Here is a 21321-nt window from a genome sequence, read left to right on the forward strand (position 1 = left end):
CTAGACACAGGCTGTGCATAGGGAAAAGTCACTTCACAAGAATACATGGGGAACTGTGGATCAATATCAAAAGTTCGGTGGTGAGCGTAATAAAAAAAGGTAAATGAGGAACATTTTTTTCTTAAATATTTGCCATGGATGTCTTGACAGTCAGAGGCACAAGGCAGGTATCCTAAAATGCAAGATACAACTCTATTCCAAAGTTCAGAGGTTTGGTCTGTTTTGTTTGTGTGTCTCTTATTAAATATCTGAATCTTCATCAAAACAAGGTCTTGACTGAAATGACTTTCGTGTGTTTAGTCGTTTAGTCGTGTCCGACTCTTCGTGACCCCATGGACCAGAGCACGACAGGCCCTCCTGTCTTCTACTGCCTCCCGGAGTTGTGTCAGGTTCATGTTGGTTGCTTCGCAGACACTGTCCAGCCATCTCATCCTCGGTCGTCCCCTTCTCCTCTTGCCATCACACCTTCCTAACATCAAGGTTTTTTCCAAGGACTCTTTTCTTCTCATGAGATGGCCAAAGTACTGGAGCCTCAGCTTCAGGATCTGTCCTTCAAGTGAGCATTCAGGGTTGATTTCCTTTAGAACTGATAGGTTTGTTCTCCTTGCAGTCCAGGGGATTCTCAAGAGCCTCCTCCAGCACCACAATTCAAAGGCATCAATTCTTCGGCGGTCTGCTTTCTTTATGGTCCAGCTCTCACTTCCATACATCACGACAGGAAAAACCATAGCTTTGACTATTTGGACTTTTGTTGGCAAGGTGATGTCTCTGCTTTTCAAGATGCTGTCAAGATTTGTCATCGCTTTCCTCCCAAGAAGAAGGCGCCTTTTAATTTCAGGGCTGCTGTCTCCATCTGCAGTGATCATGGAGCCCAGGAAGATAAAATTTGACACTGCCTCCATATCTTCCCCTTCTGTTTCCCAGGAGGTGATGGGACCAGTGGCCATGATCTTAGTTTTTTTGATGTTGAGTTTCAGACCGTTTTTTGCACTCTCCTCTTTCACTCTCATTACAAGGTTCTTTAATTCCTCCTCACTTTCTGCCATCAGAGTGGTATCATCTGCATATCGGAGGTTGTTGATATTTCTTCCGGCAATCTTAATTCCGGCTTGGGTTTCTTCCAGTCCAGCCTTCCGCATGATGTATTCTGCATATAAGTTAAATAAGCTGGGGGACAATATACAGCCTTGCCGTACTCCTTTCCCAATTTTGAACCACTCAGTTGTTCCATGACCAGTTCTAACTGTTGCTTCCTGTCCCACATATAGGTTTCTCAGGAGACAGATAAAGTGGTCAGGCACTCCCATTTCTTTAAGAACTTGCCATAGTTTGCTGTGGTCCACACAGTCAAAGGCTTTCGCATAGTCAATGAAGCAGAAGTAGATATTTTTCTGGAACTCTCTGGCTTTCTCCATAATCCAGCGCAAGTTAGCAATTTGGTCTCGAGTTCCTCTGCCTCTTCGGAATCCAGCTTGTACTTCTGGGAGTTCTCGGTCCACATACTGCTGAAGCCTACCTTGGAGGATTTTGAGCATAACTTTGCTAGCGTGCGAAATGAGTGCAATTGTACGGTAGTTGGAGCATTCTTTGGCACTGCCTTTCTTTGGGATTGGGATGTAGACTGATCTTTTCCAATCCTCTGGCCACTGTTGAGTTTTCCAAACTTGCTGGCATATTGAATGTAGCACCTTAACAGCATCATCTTTCAAGATTTTAAATAGTTCAACTGGAATGTCATCACCTCCACTGGCCTTGTTGTTAGCCAGGCTTTCTAAGGCCCACTTGACTTCGCTCTCCAGGATGTCTGGCTCAAGGTCAGCAACTACATTGTCTGGGTTGTCCGGGATATCCAAATCTTTCTGATATAATTCCTCTGTGTATTCTTGCCACCTCGTCTTGACGTCTTCTGCTTCTGTTAGGTCCTTCCCATTTTTGTCTTTTATCATGTTCATCTTTGCGCAAAATGTTCCTCTAATATGTCCAATTTTCCTGAACAGATCTCTGGTCTTTCCTTTTCTGTTATCTTCCTCTATTTCTTTGCATTGTTCATTTAAGAAGGCCCTCTTGTCTCTCCTTGCTATTCTTTGGAAGTCTGCATTCAACTTTCTGTAACTTTCCCTATCTCCCTTGCATTTTGCTTCCCTTCTCCTCTCTGCTATTTCTAAGGCCTCGTTGGACAGCCACTTTGCTTTCTTGCATTTCCTTTTCTTTGGGATGGTTTTCGTTGCTGCCTCCTGGACAATGTTACGAGCCTCTATCCAAAGTTCTTCAGGCACTCTGTCCACCAAATCTAGTTCCTTAAATCTGTTCTTTACTTCCACTGTGTATTCATAAGGGATTTGGTTTAGATTATACCTGAGTGGCCCAGTGGTTTTTCCTAATCTCTTCAGTCTAAGCTTGAATTTTGCTATGAGAAGCTGATGATCAGAACCGCAGTCAGCTCCAGGTCTTGTTTTTGCTGACTGTATAGAGCTTCTCCATCTTTGGCTGCAGAGAATATAATCAATCTGATTTCGATATTGCCCATCTGGTGATTTCCATGTATAGAGTCGCCTCTTGTGTTGTTGGAAAAGAGTGTTTGTGATGACCAGCTTATTCTCTTGACAAAACTCTATTAGCCTTTGTCCTGCTTCGTTCTGAACTCCAAGGCCAAACTTCCCTGTTGTTCCTTTTATCTCTTGGCTCCCTACTTTAGCATTCCAGTCCCCTAGAATGAGAAGAACATCTTTCTTTGGTGTCAGTTCTAGAAGGTGTTGTAAATCTTCATAGAATTGTTCAATTTCAGTCTCCTCAGCAATGCTGGTTGGTGCATAAACTTGGATTATTGTGATGTTGAATGGTCTGCCTTGGATTCGTATTGACATCATTCTATCATTTTTGAGATTGTATCCCATTACAGCTTTTCCCACTCTTTTGTTGACTATGAGGGCTACTCCATTCCTTCTACGGGATTCTTGTCCACAATAGTAGATATGATAATCATCTGAGCTGAATTCGCCCATTCCTGTCCATTTTAGTTCACTGATGCCCAGGATGTCAATGTTTATTCTTGCCATCTCCTGTTTGACCACCTCCAGCTTCCCAACGTTCATAGATCTTACATTCCAGGTTCCTATGCAGTATTCTTCTTTGCAGCATCGGATTTTCCTTTCACTTCCAGGCACGTCCACAGCTGAGCGTCCTTTCGGCTTTGGCCCAACCACTTCATTAGCTCTGGAGCTACTTGTACTTGTCCTCCACTCTTCCTCAGTAGCATGTTGGACGCCTTCCGACCTGAGGGGCCCATCTTCCAGCGTCATATCTTTTAGCCTTTTGTTTCTGATCATGGGGCGTTCTTGGCAAAGATACTGGAGTGGCTTGCCATTTCCTACTCCAGGTGGATTGCGTTTAGTCGGAACTCTCCACTATGTCCTGTCCGTCTTGGGTGTCCCTGCACGGCATAGCCCATAGCTTCTCTGAGTTACTCAAGCCCCTTCGCCACGACAAGGCAGCAATCCATGAAGGAGGAAATGACTTTCACAGTGAATCAATTCAGGTTTTAAATTAAGGAAAATAATATTTAACATAGAATTGTTTTTCTGCAGTTGAATTTATTATTACAATATGCAGCCTTCTTGGAGCGCATACAGATCTCTCCAAGTCCAGCTTATCCCCTAGTGATGGCCATAAAGTGGGAAAAGGGCCCTTCCCTTTGGAAAGGTATTGTAAGCCAAGTACAGCATTAAGCCTCAGAGGACTCATGGCTCTGTTTCACAATGGCTGTGGAAAGGGAAGGAATTTGAAGAGGAGACAAATGCTATCAGGGCAATCCCAGCTTCTCCTGCTCTTTAGAGGTAGATGTACCTGAGATGCCTTCCAGTCCATCTCAGGTACTGCGGAGAGGATCAAATACAAGTCAGCAACTGTGGGCCCCACTACAAACCTATCTCATGCAATGTATGAAGCAACACTGAATTGCTGGAAGGAGAGATATTTGTTACAAACCCGCAGGGGTGGGGCAAGATTATAGCAAGAAATGGATTCCTGCTCTCTCTCCTCCATTCATGTTCTACAACAGTTCAGAAACACTTTGATCTCTTTTCTCCAAGCTCCAGTTTAGCTCCTTATTACAGAACACCTTCTATGCTACCAGCCTTTCACGCCCTGCTCTATCTCTGTTCTAGCCTATTAGAATGATAATTTCTTCTTGGCCCTTTCTCATTTAAAATGAGAAAGCACCCCAAAAAGGACCCCCCCTTCCCTTCCAAATGCAGGAGTCCTATCTCACAATCCACTTTTCCTAACTACTTGAAGTCAGACTACTTTAATTATATGTACTGGGTATAAGATTCCAACCTCCCTTTTCACCAAATCAAATGGCATTCGAGGAACTGCAGTGAATTCTCCCGGCACAGAGGTGACTGCAGATGAATGACAGAATGGAGCAAATAAAACTCAGCAATGTGACTGCACTGAATGAAGAGGATCTGTGAACTCAGTGTGTCTACTCCTAGGCACATGTACACATGCAGTGCCTACAGCACCAAGGCAGTCCCGTCGCACTATGGGAATGCAGGAAGCAGAGGAGGTGGCCACTGGGAGGTAATGTCAGCAAAAAAGAGATGAACCAGACATGGACGATTCAGTTACACAGACACCAGACAGCTATCTATGATTAGAGCCATAAAGTGTAGGTGACTGCAAAGGTGGGCAACTAAACCTCAGAAGCTCCAGAACACAATGTATCGCACCCCATCCCCCTTCCAGATAGCCTAAAAGCCAGATCTCCTGCTATAATATTTTAGAATCTACATCTTTAGGTTCTTCCCTCTGAGTGTGTTGGAGTACAGTTCCCATCATACTCACAGACAGCCTGCCTTATTCTGGGTAGCTGCATGGATCGGGTAGAAAAGATAAGTGAATGGGCAGTTTGGTCTCAGATAGGAAGTGCCCCCCTGCCCAAGGCCCTTTGTGCAAGCCTACTTCAAAATCTGGACCTGGTATAGAGAGTAAGGCTCAAAACCCTCTCCAGAGCCTGAGTGAATGGAGTATTCCCTAAGAGGCACCTGGCTGTCCTTTGCAATGTCACAAGGCAAGCACAAGGAGTTCCTCAGCAGGCACATCTGTTGGAAAGTGTCAGAACAGATAAAAGGAAATATTACTTCCTTCAGTGAGGAATTAAATTATGGCATTTGCTCCCAGTGAACATGGTGGTAAACAGGGATGGCTCTAAAATGGAACAAAGGAAATTTTGTGTGTGTGTGTGTGTGTGTGTGTGTGAGAGAGAGAGAGAGAGAGATCCTGTGGGAATCTTGGTTGCCAATGTGGGAACAGAATGCTCTAAAAGGGAACAAAGGAAATTTTGTGTGTGTGTGTGTGTGTGTGTGTGTGTGTGTGTGTGTGTGTGTGTGTGTGTGTGTGTGTGTGTGTGTGTGTGTGTGTGTGTGTGTGTGTGTGTGTGTGTGTGTGTGTGTGTGTGTGTGTGTGTGTGTGTGTGTGTGTGAGAGAGAGAGAGAGAGAGAGAGAGAGAGAGAGAGAGAGAGAGAGAGAGAGAGAGAGCGAGCGAGCTCCTGTGGGAATCTTTGTCAACCACCATCTTGATCTATATCAGCAAAAGAAAAAGAAAAAAGAAAAGAAAAACAGCCCCTCCAGTCAAGACAAAAAGCTAGAGATCTGGGAAGGGTATGCAGTCTTAGGCATATCACAGAAACAAGTGCCATCAGGAAACCTGCCATCAAAATGAGAAACCAAAAAGGAGTCCATGGCAAAAGCGTTTCTGCGCTTCATGAGCACCGAGGATCTCCTTTCACATTTCCATACGGATAGCTCTGCATAGTTGACCAGAAGATTCCCTCACTCCTTCCACCAATGTTATTGGTTACACTCACAAGTTAGTGGCTCAAAGGCATGCCCTGAAAAATGTTCATTTGCAGCAGGAAATTCTGAACCACCGAATCAAAAACACATGCCAATGAATTTTTGGCCAATGTATGTTACAGTCAAAACCCTCACATTTTCCTCACTCTTCACACTCAAGATATCTTTAATATCTGACATTAGGGAAAGATCCCTGTCTATTACTGTATTACTCTGAAGATATATATTTGCTGGAATGTTTTCCAAGCCTGGGACTTTGTAAGAGGCAATCATATCTTGCTTATGCAATGAATACACATGGGCACACAGAGACTCTATATACATGTATGTGGTGCTGCTTTAGATGTGACTGCATGACTTTGCCAACAACAGCTGATATGTGTATCTAGCAGAGAGCATCTCTCTTCTGCGTGCACACAAGAGCAACACGGAATGGTAAGTGCCTGTACTTTAGCTGTCAGCCAGAGATATAGCAAGCATAGGCACAAGGAGAAGCAGAGTGGGCACCCTTGCCCATGAAAACATGAGGTGTGAAGATTACTGTTTATAGCACATCTTTGTCCTGAGCCTGCCAATACAAGCAATGTGATGGTGGTTAAAAAAATTATTTAAAAAAAGCCAAGCATTGAGGGGAGAATGAGAAAAGGAGACAAACCCAACTGAAACACGAGATGCGGCATGCACGGGGCTCGCTTCCTGCCTTCTGCTCCTGCTCCTGCTCCTCCAGGCGCTTAGTACCTTTGCCTCTGTAGGGAACTAGGCCTCTCGGAACCAAAAGAAGCCACTGCATCAGGTGGCCGTGACCAAGACACCCCACCCATCTGCTGCAGCTTGGTGCTCAACTCGCTGATGATGCTGGCCTTCATGGTGGACATGGGGGAGGCCTTGGCTTCCTCCCATGGCAATGGAGGTTTCTGTGACAGTTCTTTGCCTGGCTCAGTGGCGGCTGGTTGCTGGTGGTAGGGAGGGGCCGGGGTGAGGGCAAACATGTTCTCAGTACATGCTGAAACCGAGATAGTGGAGCTGGTTGGGGTAGCCACAGGCAAGCGGCCTGGGAACGGCCGGGAACGTAGTTTAGTCTGCAGAGGGCTCTTGTCTGTGATAGTGCTGCTGCCACCTCCACTGCCGCCTCCTCCTCCACCACCACCACCACCACCACCACTGCCGCCGCCGCTTCCCCCAAATGCCTGCCCGTCCAAGTAGGTGATGTAGGTGTCCAAAAGTTCGGTGCCTTCCCCTGACATGCTGGACAGTGTGGAGACACTGCTGATGGTCTCCAAGTGGTGGTCACTGCTGCTTCGGCTGTCCACCTCCTCAATTCCCGAGTCGGTCACTGCTTCGGGGGCCTCTGCTGCGGGGATGGCAATGGATGACACGACGGAAGAGAAGTTGACATGAGGGGCCTCCTTGGTTTCTGTCGTTCCAGCTTGGGTGAGGGTAGCCACTTCGCTGTCGTAAGAGGTCAAGCTGGAGGCTGTGGAGTCTAAGGTAGCTGGGGCAGAAGGGGCCGCTGGAGGCGCCACGGTTGGGGGCAGCTCATTGGAAGCTTTGGGAGGGGATTCTGGTTTATCAAAGCTGTTGGAGAATTCGAGGGGTGGTGGGAGTGGCTCTGTGAAGACAAACTCATCGTCAACGTCAATGGAAGGAGCAGGAGGAGGCAACACCAATAATGGGAGCCCGTTTTCTTCAGCCACTCGCTCTGCCGGTGGAGCAGGGACCTCAACCTTCCCACTTTCATGACCTCCTCCTCCTCCTCCCTCCTCCTCCTCCTCTGCTGGACGACAGTTTTCCACAAAGCGCACATGCAGCTCCAACTTCTCTCCTTCCTCGGGCCGTTTTTCCCAAGGGGCGACCTTGGCTGAGGTTGGAGTCTGCTGTTCAGGTGAGTGATGCCGGGGGCTCTCTGGTTCCTTGCGTGGTGATGCCGGCCGCTGGTGGGGGTGATGCTGCTGCTCTGATGTTCCCCAGAGACGTAAGATGGAACTACCAGGGGATTCAGGGGTTTTAGGGGTCTCCCCAAAACGGGGTGAGGATGGCCGTGAGTGTCTGTCTTCTCGGCTTTCCTGCTGGGACTGGGACTCCTTTAAGGCCCGCTCACGAGCAACTAAGGCGAGCCCCAAAGGGGATCCAGGATCCAAAATCTTGCCAGTCAGCGGGTGAATGAGCGGAGTTGAATGGGGCTGGAACTGGGGCAGGAAACTAGAGCACACCGAGGTAAAAGCGCTGGTGGTGCTGGCTCCATATGTTTTAGGGACACGAGACTGGAAGTAACCAGAGCTGCTCCCGCCAACAGCACTGCTACTGCCAAAGCCAGGAGCCATATTGAGCTGGATGTAGGGATCACTAGAAAACATGCCTTCATCAATGGATTTGGAGTGGCGGAGACGGGGCATGGGGGTCTGCTGGGACTCATCATCTGGCTGTTCAGTGGAAAGGAACAGGGCAGATTTGCGCCGAGCCTCGCTGTACCACTCACGGTCCCGCCGGGCAGCCCCAACCAAGGCTGCCCCAAACTGGCTGGTGAAATCCATACTGTTATGGAGCTGAAGTGAGGGGACAGGCACCACTGGCTCTGGCTGGCTCTCTGCCTCCATGCTGCTCCCTTGGCTACTGCGCCCGCTGCTGCTAGTTGAGGGAGCTTTAATTATGATGGTGGGGATAGGGATAGAGCTCTTCTCAGGTGGTGCAGATGACGGGGGCTGCAATGTCGATGGCTGCATCTGGGAGGGGCCAGTACCCTGCTGCTGCTGCTGCTGCCGCTGCTCATCTTCCACCTTGGTCTGCTTGACCAGTGGCCCCTTCCGGCGCATGGGCTTGGTGGGAACGTACATGGCGGTGTTAGTAGCCCGTGGGGGCAGGTTGTAGTAGCGAAGGTCAGGGGCATGGCCACGCCAGCCACGAGCGGTTGACCCCTCAGCCCCTTGTTCGGACTCTTGGCGATAAAGGGACATCTTGTCACGGATACGTGGGGGTGGTTCATAGGGTGGCTCCTGATGCAAGGACGCCGAATACAACTTGGCCTCAGCACTGGGATTGAAGGTTGAGCGGGCCGAGGGCGTAACTCGACCAGATGCTGAGGGGGAGGTACTGCTGTATGGGGGGTCAGGTGGGGAAGTGGTTGGAGGTGGTGGGATGTCATCAGAACCAGGGACTGAAAGGCTTCGACTAAACTTCATGCTAGGGGGAGCGAGGTAGGGCTTATCGTCCTCAGCAGCTCCTGTGGAGGGAAGCAATGCAACCATCACCAATTTATTCTCCCATTCCTCTGTTGTTTGACCAAACAAAACTACCTCTGTATTTACCTTCATGAAAATACATCCTGCATCTATAATAAGCTATCATGTGGGAAGTTGTTTCTCTCTCATTACTTGTTATGACAGGGGCTGGACTTAATGATCTATAAAGTCCCTTCTAGCTCTGCAGTTCTAAGATGTTGATTACCACTGGTTATTCTTCTTATGAGTTATTGCTCCAATAGCTTGCAGTGAGCAATCACACAGTGGCGCTTCAAACAGCCAGACTATTGTGTAATAACTGTATATTCCCAAGGGTAACATGGCTATAAAATTTTAAACCTAATTTCTTAGGGCCCCAGCCTAAGAAATTCGATCAACTCAGCACAGTCAACAGTCAGGATGACAAGGAAAATGCAATCCAAAGCATCCAGAAGGTACCAGTCAGGACACCTAGAGCAGTGGTGCTCAAGCTTGGGCAACCCCAGGTGTTCTTGGACTGCAATTCCCAGAAACCCCTGCCAGCAGAATTAGTGGTGAAGGCTTCCGGGAGTTGCAGTCCAAGAACACCTGCATTAGCCAAGTTTGGGAAACTCTGCCGTACAGCATCTATAGAACTTTTTTTCTTCTCTGTTCCTACCCATCTCCTTTGGCCCACTTACAGAGCTTATTACATTCTCTCCAGACCCCATCTCACCAATTGACTTCTGGCGGAGCATCATGCCTGGAGGATGACTGGTGGGTAAGTATGAAGGGCGCTCATAGCTGGCCTGGCCAAGACGGTGCTGATCAAAACTAGGCTGAAAAGAATAAAATAAAGACAGGGATACAAAATAAGTCAGAACATTTGTAATGGCAACAATAAAGGCAGGCAAAAGAACCAAAGAAATGTGCCCAGAGTGAATGACAACTGTTAACAACTACTCCTTCTAAGACTGAACTGTACTGAATTTCAGTATCAACAGAAATTAATCCAAAATGAAGTTATCAGGAAACAAGAAGGTATTGCAAAGCTGATAAACCCCAATGCTAATAAAAGTACAAAGATTTTTGGGGAAAAGTTTTTAAGAGGACAACATCCAATGCCAAGGTTCAATGAAAACTGGAGATGTTCTGTTGTCACCAGTACTGGATTAATGTATCAGCTAAGTAAACTTAGGGTCCCTGATTATGTGATGCCTGTGGCTTCAAAAATTTTACATTTCTCCTTCTGTTAGAATTTCTTTTCTTTTACTAATGCTATGAAGCAAACTTGACATTGGAATGTTAAGTGACAACTGGCAGGGGAAGCAGGGAGAAAGAGTGGAATGTCCTACTTGGTGTGACTGGATGGCTTGAACCCTTAACAGAAGTTACCCCGTTGGAAGGATGGACATGTTGCAACATTCTGTTGCAATCCCATTCTTGGGTGAAACCTCTGTCTTTGCACAATGAAACCTGAATGTTACAAAAACATTTGAGATGAACATGCTATTGCAGCAGACTTGCAATACTGATCTGCTTAAAAGTTAAAAGGAGTAAAAATAAGGCAGCTGGGGAGAGGGCTGTTTCACATAATGGTGAAACATTTCCTGTTCACACCTGATGCCCTCCTTATGTATGGGATAACTACAGCCATTACAGCCATTACCCAGCCAACATGCTTAATGGATGTGTGATGTGGTGCTGGAGTTTAAAAAAGAACTGCTGGATAGCTCAGTGGTTTAGATATCTGACTGTAGAGCCAGAGGTTGGGAATTCGATTTCCCACTGTGCTTCCCTGGCAGTGGCTGGACTCAAGGATCCATAGGATTCCTTCCCGCTCTGCAGTTCTAAGACTGCAACATATCTGAAGGATCCCAAGTTGGAAATGGCCAATGTTACTGTGTTGCTGTCCTCCACATCTCTGCCTGGTCCTTTTTTGCCCTTTTTCCTTCAAACATAATTTCTCCAATAGTATACAGTTTGGTACAGGTCTGCTGGATAGCTCAGTGGTTTAGGTCTCTAGCTGCAAAGCCAGAGGTTGGGAGACTGATTCCCCGCTGTGCCTCCTGGACAGAGGCTGGATTCGATGATCCTTAAGGTACCTTCCAACTCTGCAGTTCTATGATTATTATTATAATGTATTATTATTATCCTACCTCACTTGAAAAATAGTTCTTGGCAGTGCCCCGTGACTTCCCCAAAGAAGGAAGCCCTCCACTTCCACACCCATCACCTACGCTGATCGTCTGTTGAGCTGCTGCCAGGATCTCATCCAATTTGTCTGCAACGAGGAGGAAACAGAAAGAGGAAAATCATCATAAAAATGGAAGACTGCCACCATCTTAATACAGTTCTTCACAAGGACCAGTCTACCTCCCTTTACCCATTAGACACAAGTAATGCTCTTCTTGATCAGTTTGCTCCTAGGCAGAATCATGCTTCAGGTGACCAGGTTTCAATCCTGTTTTGTTCCATCCGTCACCATAATCAGTATCAATGTGTTTAATGTACAGAGAAGAAATGTGTACTCAAGATTCAGTATCAGTAATCTGTGCCAAATTAATGTAGGTATTTTCTTGTTTAGGAATTAAAGAGCATTGCACCATAAGATCAGGGTCATAGGAACATATGAAGGTGTTCTATACTACTACTCATCTTGTCCAGTGTTACTTACTCTTAAGTGTGGGAATCTGTAGTTGTCCAGTTGTTGAATTACAATCCCCAGCATCTCTGACTGGTTGTCATGCTGGCTGGGGATGATGGGAGTTGGAGTCCAAAAATACCTGGAATGTCATAATTACTCACTCCTGGATTGGCAGATTTTGTGCTGAACACTGCCCTGGATCTAGCCAAGGCAGCTAGACTCTGCTTTTATATTTCACTAAGAGGCAGAATATTTGATATTGTGACCTGGCAATCCAACCTCAGAGGCTGACGCTTGTTCTATTTCTGCTTACCATAGCATTCTATTATACTGAAGACGCACATCTACTCCCTAGCACAAATAAAATGATTCCATGTCATGCTTACCCCAAAACAGCCAAAAGAAAAATGAGTCTTTAGGACCTGTACATGTCATGCAAATGGAGTAGATTTTGAAAAATTTATTTTACACAGACTGGATATTTGTGCTGAGATAACCCACTCCTGCCTACTGACAGGAGCACTGGGGTATGCTTTGTACTCACTCAGAGCCATTTGATAGACAGTCCGCTTCTTATCGGGGCCCATTGTTGGCTCGTAATCTGCAGAGACGACAGGAGGGGAGGATAATGGGAGGGTGCAGGGTGGTGGTGGGTGGATTGGTGATGGTGCATCAGGGAGGACCAGTTTGTGGAGCTGCCCACACATAAGTGGGTGGTGGCGACGGATGAGAGCATTGGTGGGAGAGTGCAGAGCAGGGTTTGGGAAGAGGCAATGAGAGATAAGCAGGTGGGTCAGTGTGTGTGTGGAGGGGGGTGAGGAATGTGTGACACTCACCTGCTGCTTTCTTCTTCCAGGGGGAGACTGAACGGTGAGAGGGAAATAGTAAGAGGGGAAGAAATTAGCATCTCTGCTTGTGAGAGAACAGGGGACTGGGAAGGAGGTCTGGGACTCCAATTTGGCACTGAAGGGAAGGGCAGAGTATCAGGTAAAAGATGTTGAGGGAGAGACAGAATCGGGGCATCAACCTATCTGTCTCTGCCCACAACTGGGACTATTTTATGTGTCAAGTAAAATGGGGATAGTCGTAACTAGTTTCTCAATTAGCGGTGGCTCTTCATATCCTGCTGGATTGCAACTCCAGATCCTGATGGACTACAACTCCCATCAGCCCTAGCTGGCATGGAGAGGGACCAAGGGAGCTGCAATCCAATGATATCTGGAGGACTGCACATTCCATATCTCTGCTTTAACCTTTCTCAGGTGGTGATCTAAGAAAAAGTATGTAGGTAGTATTTTACCTAGCAATGGTAAAACAATAAAATGATTAAACAAGTAATCATATCAGATTACTTATATTGCTGCTGATCTCTGTGTCTGTTTGGTTTCCGCAAAAAAATCCCCATCACATACCACAAAATCTCTGGCTCTCTAATCCTTGACGCAGGAGGATCACTAGCACTGGTTAGAACCAGGTCACAGATCAAAGCAGGGAGACATCCCTTAAGCAATGAGATGACTTACAATATCCTGAAGGGCCAGGGGCAGAAACCACTGTGTCCCCGTTTCTCATAAAGGGAGGTGTGCGTATGTGTCTGTGTACGTGCATGAACCTGTATGTAAACCGATAGTCCCCTTATTATCGGGGCAATTCTGGGGACCAAGGGAACAGGAGCTCACCTTTCTCCACTGTGACAGGTCAAAGATTTGAGAATCCAAGGCAGCAGTGGGTGGACAAAAAAATGAAGATGGAAACAAAAGTAAAGTGAGAACATACCGCTTCCCAACACTACCATCATGATCCAGAAACACTGCATGGTCTGTGTTTATCGACCAGCATGTATTTCAAATTTTGTAACCATTCCAATTTGTCAAAATCATGCAATCAGAATAAAGATGTTGATTTTGTTTATGTGACCCAAATAAAAGAAGGTTTAATTTTCTCAATTTATTCCAGCTGTAAAATCAGTTCTGAATAGACACTACTTTCTTTGCAGATACTATCCCAGACAAAAATATAGGATTCCCCAGCTATACTGTAACAGTAAAACTAGGATTTTAATGAAATATGAAAAAAAGACTCCAAGTTCATGATTCTCTAAGTATATAATTGAGCATGGCTTTCACCATAGCTAGTCCTATGTTTTAGTATTTCTGTTGGCATCAACCTCACATCTTATGTAATATTCGCTGTTTCCCCTCTGAATACATCCAGGTGCCTTCCTAATTACGCCACGATCACTCTAGTTTAGCAACCCACAAAGATAGCTTTCAATTGGAAGAAAACATAATCATGTTCTAAAACAGTCGTTTCCTTGGGTTACCTTGGGTAACTCAGGTGTTCTTAGACTGCAACTCCCAGAAACCCCAGCAAGCACAACTAGTGGTCAACGCTTCAGGGAGTTGCAGTCCAAGAACACCTGGGTTACCGAAGCTTGGGAACCCCTGTTCTAAAGCAACTTCACATCAAATTAGACCAGCAGGTCAAATTACCACCTGGGGTCACCTCATAGCCCCCTTTGTCTTAAGTATGCCTTCTGTAACAGTCATCAGATTTAACTCTAGCTGTCTAGAGTCCAATGGAAAGTTTCCTTTCACTGTTGTTGTTATTTCCTGGTCAAGCTGGTTCTCACTGGCAACCCTATGAATTAATCACTTCCAAAAGTCCTATCACCAATATTCTTTCATTATCCAGGGTGAAACCATAACCTTTTTTTCCTACTCTGGTTGAATTTGCCCTAAGCCACTACTCCTTTGTGTTCTAGGGCCCTTAATAACAGCTCAACTGGTTGTTCAGTCTGATTCATGTATCAGCCTATGTAAAATGGGACTGGGCAGCCTTTGCTGAGTGATCTGGAGAGATTACTCCAGTTATTTCCTAAGCAGAGCTTATATAAATTATTATTTTTTGCAATATAACGCCCAGAGTCTTGAGCCAGCACAGCTTGTAACTATGTTGACTGGGGGATTCCAGGACTTGTAGTAAAAAAAATATAACACTACCAAGCTCTGCATATAGTGCAGTACATCTTTCCCTGCTGTATAAAGTATGTAGGTATGAGAAATACAGCATGGACAGGGTTGGCAAGGACAGTTTTTTCCATACACTAGCCATAGGAAACAATAACCAGTGACCATTCTTACCCATTTCTTCTAACTCAGATGTCATGGATTTGGAACGCAAAGAGATGGCTGGAGGGGGCAGTCGTCTTGTCTGCTGTGGTGCAGCTGAAGTTAAAAACAAAAAGCAGGTCAAAAGGTGTGCATTACAATACAGTATTCTCATCACCAGTCATTCAACCAATCTCCTTGCCTCACACCTTCTTCATCTCTCAGGAAACTTAGGCCATATGCTGAGCCACCAGGGCAGGGATAGACAATGTGTTGCCCCCCAAATATTGCTGGACTAGAACTTTTGCCATCTCTTACTGCGGATATGTCAGTAATGTCTGATGGGAGCTGCCAGTCAACAACATGTGGAGCTCCATAGGTTGGTCATCACTGTACCAAGATAAGGAAGGGGAGAAGTGAAGGTGGCAGCATAACAATGAAAGGCAGATTTCTTGGGGATCATATACAAATTCCAGTTAGTGCTCCTGAAGAAGAATCACATAATCTGAAATGAACCGAGACTAACATATAGCTCATTCTACATCTCTGAGATCTCCTTCCCTTTGATTTTTTCCAAGGCTGCAGTCCCATTAACACTTATCTGTGAATAAAATTAATTAAACTTAATATATTTCTGAATGGGCAAATATACAAACTGTGTGGTCCCTTTCCAGGCATAGTTTTGCTCAAAAGGAACACAAGGATTTGAATTCCAAAAACCTTAAGCTTTCATGAACATGGAAAACCAGACAACTGCCTTATAACAGGGGTTGTTTCCAAACAAGGTTTTGATCCTGCAGATGTTATCCTTCTATTATGGAATTTTGTGCACTTGTGGTCTATTAATAAGCCACTACAGTGGATGTCTTGCTTCTCAAGCCACAATAATTTTTCTCCAGAACCTGGTGGCCTTTTACTTCTGAAATCCTTGATGAAATTCTATTTTCTCTCCTCCCTCAAGAATTACCAACAGCAGTGGTGTCAGGTCTGGATTTGGAGGCTGAAGCCAGGAATCCATTCACTTAAACATGCAGGATGGCCCACAAATACAACAGTGATGGCTTAATATCTTTTGATGTAAGTGGAATGTGGTAGCATGCATTATTATCCAAGGAGTGGAAGAAGGCTGTAAGGTCATTAAGTCCACACAGTCTAAAATGCCTTAATGACACCAATGATTATTATTCCTGGACAGAGCTTGGACAACTTCTCTTTTTGGATTACAAATCCCAGGATGCACCAGCCACCACGTGTGACCATTCTGGTTAGGGGCTTCAGGGAATTATAGCCCAAAAAGTAACTTTTCCACATTTTGCAGTAGGTCCTAGTGAAATTTCATGAGTATAGCCTCCGTATCTCTATCTTAAAGGCTGCTTTCTCCATTTAGGGAACCAGAAGCTGTGTGTACCAGAATGCACCATGGTACCTTTCTTCTTCATGGCCTCCTCCATTTCTGGGTTCCGCGTTACCATGACAACTTTCACCATCAAGTTGTTCCCGCCCTGACGAATCATGTTGACAACCTGTCTGTGGCCCACCTTCACCACATTCTGTCCATTTACCTGGAATGAAGGTGTAATGGTTAAGTTGTTGCAAGAGACCTGGGCAGGGGAAGAAGGGTCAGAAGAGGGGAGGGTAACAATGACAATATTGCTTTTTCCTAACAGTGAGCTCCCTATTTTCTGCTGCTTACTGGTCATTATGGGAAGCAGGAAGCTAAACCAGACAGAATTTGGTCCAACCCAGTAGGACTGTTCTTTAGTGGTATGGCAGGAAATTTTGAAGTGGAATTGTTCATTGTTTCAGTACTCATAGCCATGTTCAGAAGGAGTGTCCCAAAATGCAGATATCAGATCCATATCAGAAAAAGCAATTTTAGCAATTTTTGTTTGCCTTCTTAAAGACCCCAAGGAGCAGGTATTTTGTAAAGCTAATGGAAATTAGCTACTTCTTCAAGGCCAAGTCAATCCAATGCAATTTTGTACTATAAGAATAGCTCATAATTTATTCTTCTGGAAATTCCCTATCTCTGTAGCTGCAATTAAGATTGCAGCTAAGTTTAGAGGGGAAAAAGGTAATCCTGGGGGTGGGGTGCCAGATGATATTAGTATCCATGTTAATGAAAACATCCCACAGGCTGGACATCATTAACTCCAGTTCCATTCCAATAATGTTCTTCTTATGTTTCTTATCACTGATACGGACTGGTGGAAGAATAATGGAGATGCCAGTTTTTGAAGAAGACAAAACAAAACTCACACATTTACAGGATACACTATTTAATGAAAATGCATTTGAAAAGAAAAAACTGAATGAGCCATTGAAACTATGAACTTTTCTTTCCATCTAGGAAAACACTAAAATGTACTGAAGCTTTTTAAATTACTGATTAAATAACGCCACAATGTGTGAAAGTTTTCAAATACTGGAGCCCAGTACAGCTGCCCATAGAAGCCTCCTATATCATCTTGAGGTGCATGGCATGAGAGTTTGTGACACATCCAGTATGTCTGACATACCTATATCTAGGCTAGACTACAACAATATGTTTTGAAGATGATTCAGAAACCTCAGCTTGTGCAGAATGTGGCCACTGGCATTTTTACAGGAGTTGCAAGCTTGGGTCTATTTGCAATAGTTGCTGAGGCATTTCCAAGCCCATTTCAAGGTTTGGGCCTTGATCTTTAATGCTTTAAGTAAGTATCATCCATATCTCGTTAACCTGCATATGTCTAATTCTCTTAGTTGGTATCTCTACAAGGTTCGGGGACACCAAAGATAGTGTCTTACTCATGATGGCCGTATGGATGGCTCCATCTAGTATTTGTTTTAAGAGGGTTTTTACAAACCTACCTCTTTTTTCTTTAGATTTAACCCAAGCATTTTTCCTCATAAGCTGTGCTTATAGAACTGATTCAATTTAAACTTCTTTTACAATTAATTTATGACATATGAACTTGTCCTATTAATATAAAATTTAATGTTTTACACCATAAGTAACTTGGGGAGAACTGAAGCCTTGAGAAGTTGGATAAAAATATATCAAATATTATTTTTGTAAAGTTATTAAAAGTTCTGAGAGGAGTCGTTGAATGGGCCCCTCCTGCCAAAACATTACCTCAATGAGGAAATCCCCCATGCGGAGACCAGCACGCCAGGCCACGCCTCCTTCATCCACTGACTCTAAGTACTGCAGAGCAGGGAAAGCGGGAGTGGGTGTAAACTCCTCAATTGGGGTCTGTGCTGTAAAGAAAAGATATGTTAAGTGATGCCTCTAGAGCTAGGCTGAGAAGCTAAGGTGGCACCCAGAGGGCAAGATACAGGACTGGGGCTTCACCTGGCATCCCCTATGAAATAATACAAACGCTGTGCTTCACCCGCATGATCTGTTTTGCACACTAGGAATCAGAAATGCAGCATGCTCACAAAGTCAGTGCCTTCATGAAAAAACACTATCCTTTCTCTTATTACTATGAAATTGCAGCCAGTAAGGCTAGCCTATGGAAATTTGCTTGCTGAGGCAAAGGACAAGATGGTATCCCTTTCCTACGTTCACAAGCCAACTGGTCTGGCAGTTAGATCTTATTTCACCGTTATTGATGGGATAACATCTTTCCCCACACTTGAAGAAGCAGGTTGGTTTAAAGGGCGCAGGATATGCAGGTCTGTCCTCCAATTGAATGGAACAGCTGAGGAGTTCATGAGCAGCATCTGGGAGCTGACCACTGCTCCCCCCCACTCCCGGACCTGAGGCCTGAAACAGTCACTTTGCTCTCTCTGACAGAAAGGTCACCCAACTCCCACATATATCTGAGATGAGGGTGTAGGCTTCTACGGCAAGGATATTATCTTCAAAGCAAATCTGAACATTAGCATCTCTTATTTCAAAGCACAGCACACAACTTGGCGCTCTTATTGAATACAAGCTAAGGATCAAGAACCAGGCAGGTTGGCTTTACATACTCTACTGGGTGGTAACCCCTACCACCCATTTCTTAAAACCAGTTTCCTGTGGTCCCCCAGCTTTTGCTCCATAAAAGATGGCACTGTAGCCCCTTTCTCCTCTCTATCAACTCTCCTATAGAGTGCCAGAATGTAAAAAAGGGCACCACGGTTTAACCTGTCTAACCAGTAACTAATCTTCATTGACCTGTTTGGAGTTTATACCCTTGTGGACTCTGGAGCAGAAAAAAAATGGGAGGGGTAGGTAGATGGGCAGTGTAGACCTGGGCTTTTTCGACAGGCAACCAAAACATCTAGAGCTGGCCTTAATCTCCATGGGTGACCCTTATTCCCCCTCTCACCCTTGGCCCCTCTTAGCACAAAGCCAAAGCCTTCATTGTCCTTCTTCTGCAGCAGCACTGTCTTCTCCTTAATGATGTAGTCACTACAAAGGAAAAGAGATGATAAGGGCAGGTTAGGAGCCAGCTCCACCTTAAAGGAGATTCCCAATTCAGCCATTCTGTACAGACAATTACCACAGTGAACACAATACTGTAGCCCCACATAATTTATCCTGCCAAGATAACATCCTTCATGCACAACTTGGCTCCACATCTCTTCTCTCTGCTTCCTCCACAGCCCTGTACAAAGTTCTGATACTGCATACAGAGCACCTTCTACTCCCTGTAATCAAGGAACACACTGGAAAAGAGAACACAACTGTCAAGGTTCTCAAAGGGCATGCAAAGTGCATGAGGAAAAAAGCACTGCAAATGTAGAAGCATTGCATGGGACTCTGCTGCACTAGGGTCTAGAACTCTGAACGCAAGCAAAACATTCCACAGAGCTGAGGCACTGGGTATCTAGAATACACAGCACAAGCCAGAATGGAAGCAACACACACTCACTGCAAATGAGGTGGTCAAGTTGAACCCAGTACCCATTTAGAATGCACTGTACAATCTTCTACAGCATTAGTGTTACACATATAAAGAGCAGAGCTCTACAGTCAAAACAGAACTTGCTTTGCTGGGAAACAGTTCTGGAAAACATGTTTAGCCTTAGGCTGTCAAGGGTTATCCGGAACAAATCACACAAACCAAAGTGCACATGGACTACAAACTATATTCACATATGCAAATGAAAAGTTTACTGCAAACACTGAATACTGTGTCTAAAGTAAAACACATTGTTCACACCTCCTCAACAGTGCAGAAACAATGTCACAAAGTAAGGAGCACAAACATTCCCTCATTCTAGCTGCAAGTATGGTGAACACTGCATAGTCCTCTCTGGCACCGCAAATTCAGCCATCGTTTTACAGTGTTCCAAAACTGCAAATGCAGTATCGGCGACTCATGTTGATGGCACTGCAAGTTTCGCAAGAATGGCACAAACCCAGATGGGATGTTCACTGTGTCCGTAGGCTTTGCTACCACCTGGGATGAAACTATCAAACATATTGCCCCCATCCCTGAAATGCAGTGCACACAAAAAGCTGGGCCTCCTGCAATTCTGGCTGCTAATCGTAATTACTGCAACTGAAGCCACCCTGAAGCCAGTCATCCACAAACATTATTTCTGCCTGTGTAAATCCCAGTTTCTAGTTACATTGCACATGACATGTCACATGCCTTACAAATGTACATACAACAGGTCTTACAGTAGGACAATACACCATCCGCTGAATCAAACACTGTCCAACTGCCATGTGTGATGAGCCAGTGGGGGCTTGATATCACCTTCCTCTTTTCATTGCCCTCTTGGGACAGCATTTAGCAGGCCTTATGAAACACCTGGATGATGCTTGGCTGTGCTGGATTTGGTGGGCTGCCAGTTTTAAAGCTTGCTCTACTCAGTATCTACCCAAATCTGTAGCAAGCACACATCTGGTGCACAATGCACGCCCAGTGGCCAACATTAATGTGCAAATACATATGTTCATTCCAGATACAGAAAAACACACAATTCCTATTTGAAATACTGGGGCACATATAAGAGATATACTCTTTGTAACAGTCCTCTGTAACACTTCTTAGTAGCAGAGGAATATACACAAGCAGTACACAACAGACAAAACACAAACATATAATACTGCCAGGCATATGAAAGAACTTTTCCAATAAAATAAGGTGGTTTTTCAGGACACAGAGCAAACATGGATAAATGTATCAGACAAATATATAGCTATAATTCCACATAAGAACATATTGCACCAGCATCTCATGCTAGGAAACCCGTCCCCTCTTCAATTCTGGTTCCCTTACAAAAAAGTGGAGTGGAGAGGATATACAGTACTTCAGAAACAATGCAGAGAGGATGCATCTTACTCGTTTTAAGAGTGACAACTGCTTCCTTCTTAGCAAGGCTGCCCAGCTAGAATGAACCAGGAAAGTTCTGGTAATCTTCACAAGGAAGAAGACAAATGAAAGGGCACTTCCCATCCATTATTTATCCCATCTTCTAGCAGCGGTGGGGAACCTGTCTGTTTCCATATGTTGTTAGACTACAATCACTCATTATCCCTGAACACTAGTCATGCTGGCTGGGGCTGATAGGAGTTCATTTTTAA

The 21321-nt window shown here is 45.0% G+C and overlaps 1 protein-coding gene across 5 annotated transcripts in view; it reads right to left on the minus strand.

Moving 5' to 3' along the window:
* SHANK1 (SH3 and multiple ankyrin repeat domains 1) overlaps nt 1–21321 on the minus strand; it is a 111866-nt gene that overhangs the window by 8024 nt on the left and 82521 nt on the right. For 2 of the 5 annotated variants that reach the window (XM_073004427.2, XM_073004426.2), the window contains exons 15-22: nt 19112–19194; nt 17926–18050; nt 16234–16369; nt 14841–14924; nt 12242–12298; nt 11210–11334; nt 9787–9889; nt 6595–9073 (exon numbers count right to left, since the gene is read on the minus strand). In XM_073004427.2, the coding sequence (XP_072860528.2) occupies nt 6595–9073; nt 9787–9889; nt 11210–11334; nt 12242–12298; nt 14841–14924; nt 16234–16369; nt 17926–18050; nt 19112–19194 (3192 nt within the window). Of the gene's footprint in view, nt 1–6511; nt 9074–9786; nt 9890–11209; nt 11335–12241; nt 12299–14840; nt 14925–16233; nt 16370–17925; nt 18051–19111; nt 19195–21321 lie in introns of all 5 variants that reach the window. The other 3 variants (XR_012088677.2, XR_012088676.2, XM_073004428.2) reach the window with 3 other exon arrangements.

This window comes from Pogona vitticeps, chromosome 6 (assembly GCF_051106095.1).
Source record: "Pogona vitticeps strain Pit_001003342236 chromosome 6, PviZW2.1, whole genome shotgun sequence".
Lineage (NCBI taxonomy): Eukaryota > Metazoa > Chordata > Lepidosauria > Squamata > Agamidae > Pogona > Pogona vitticeps.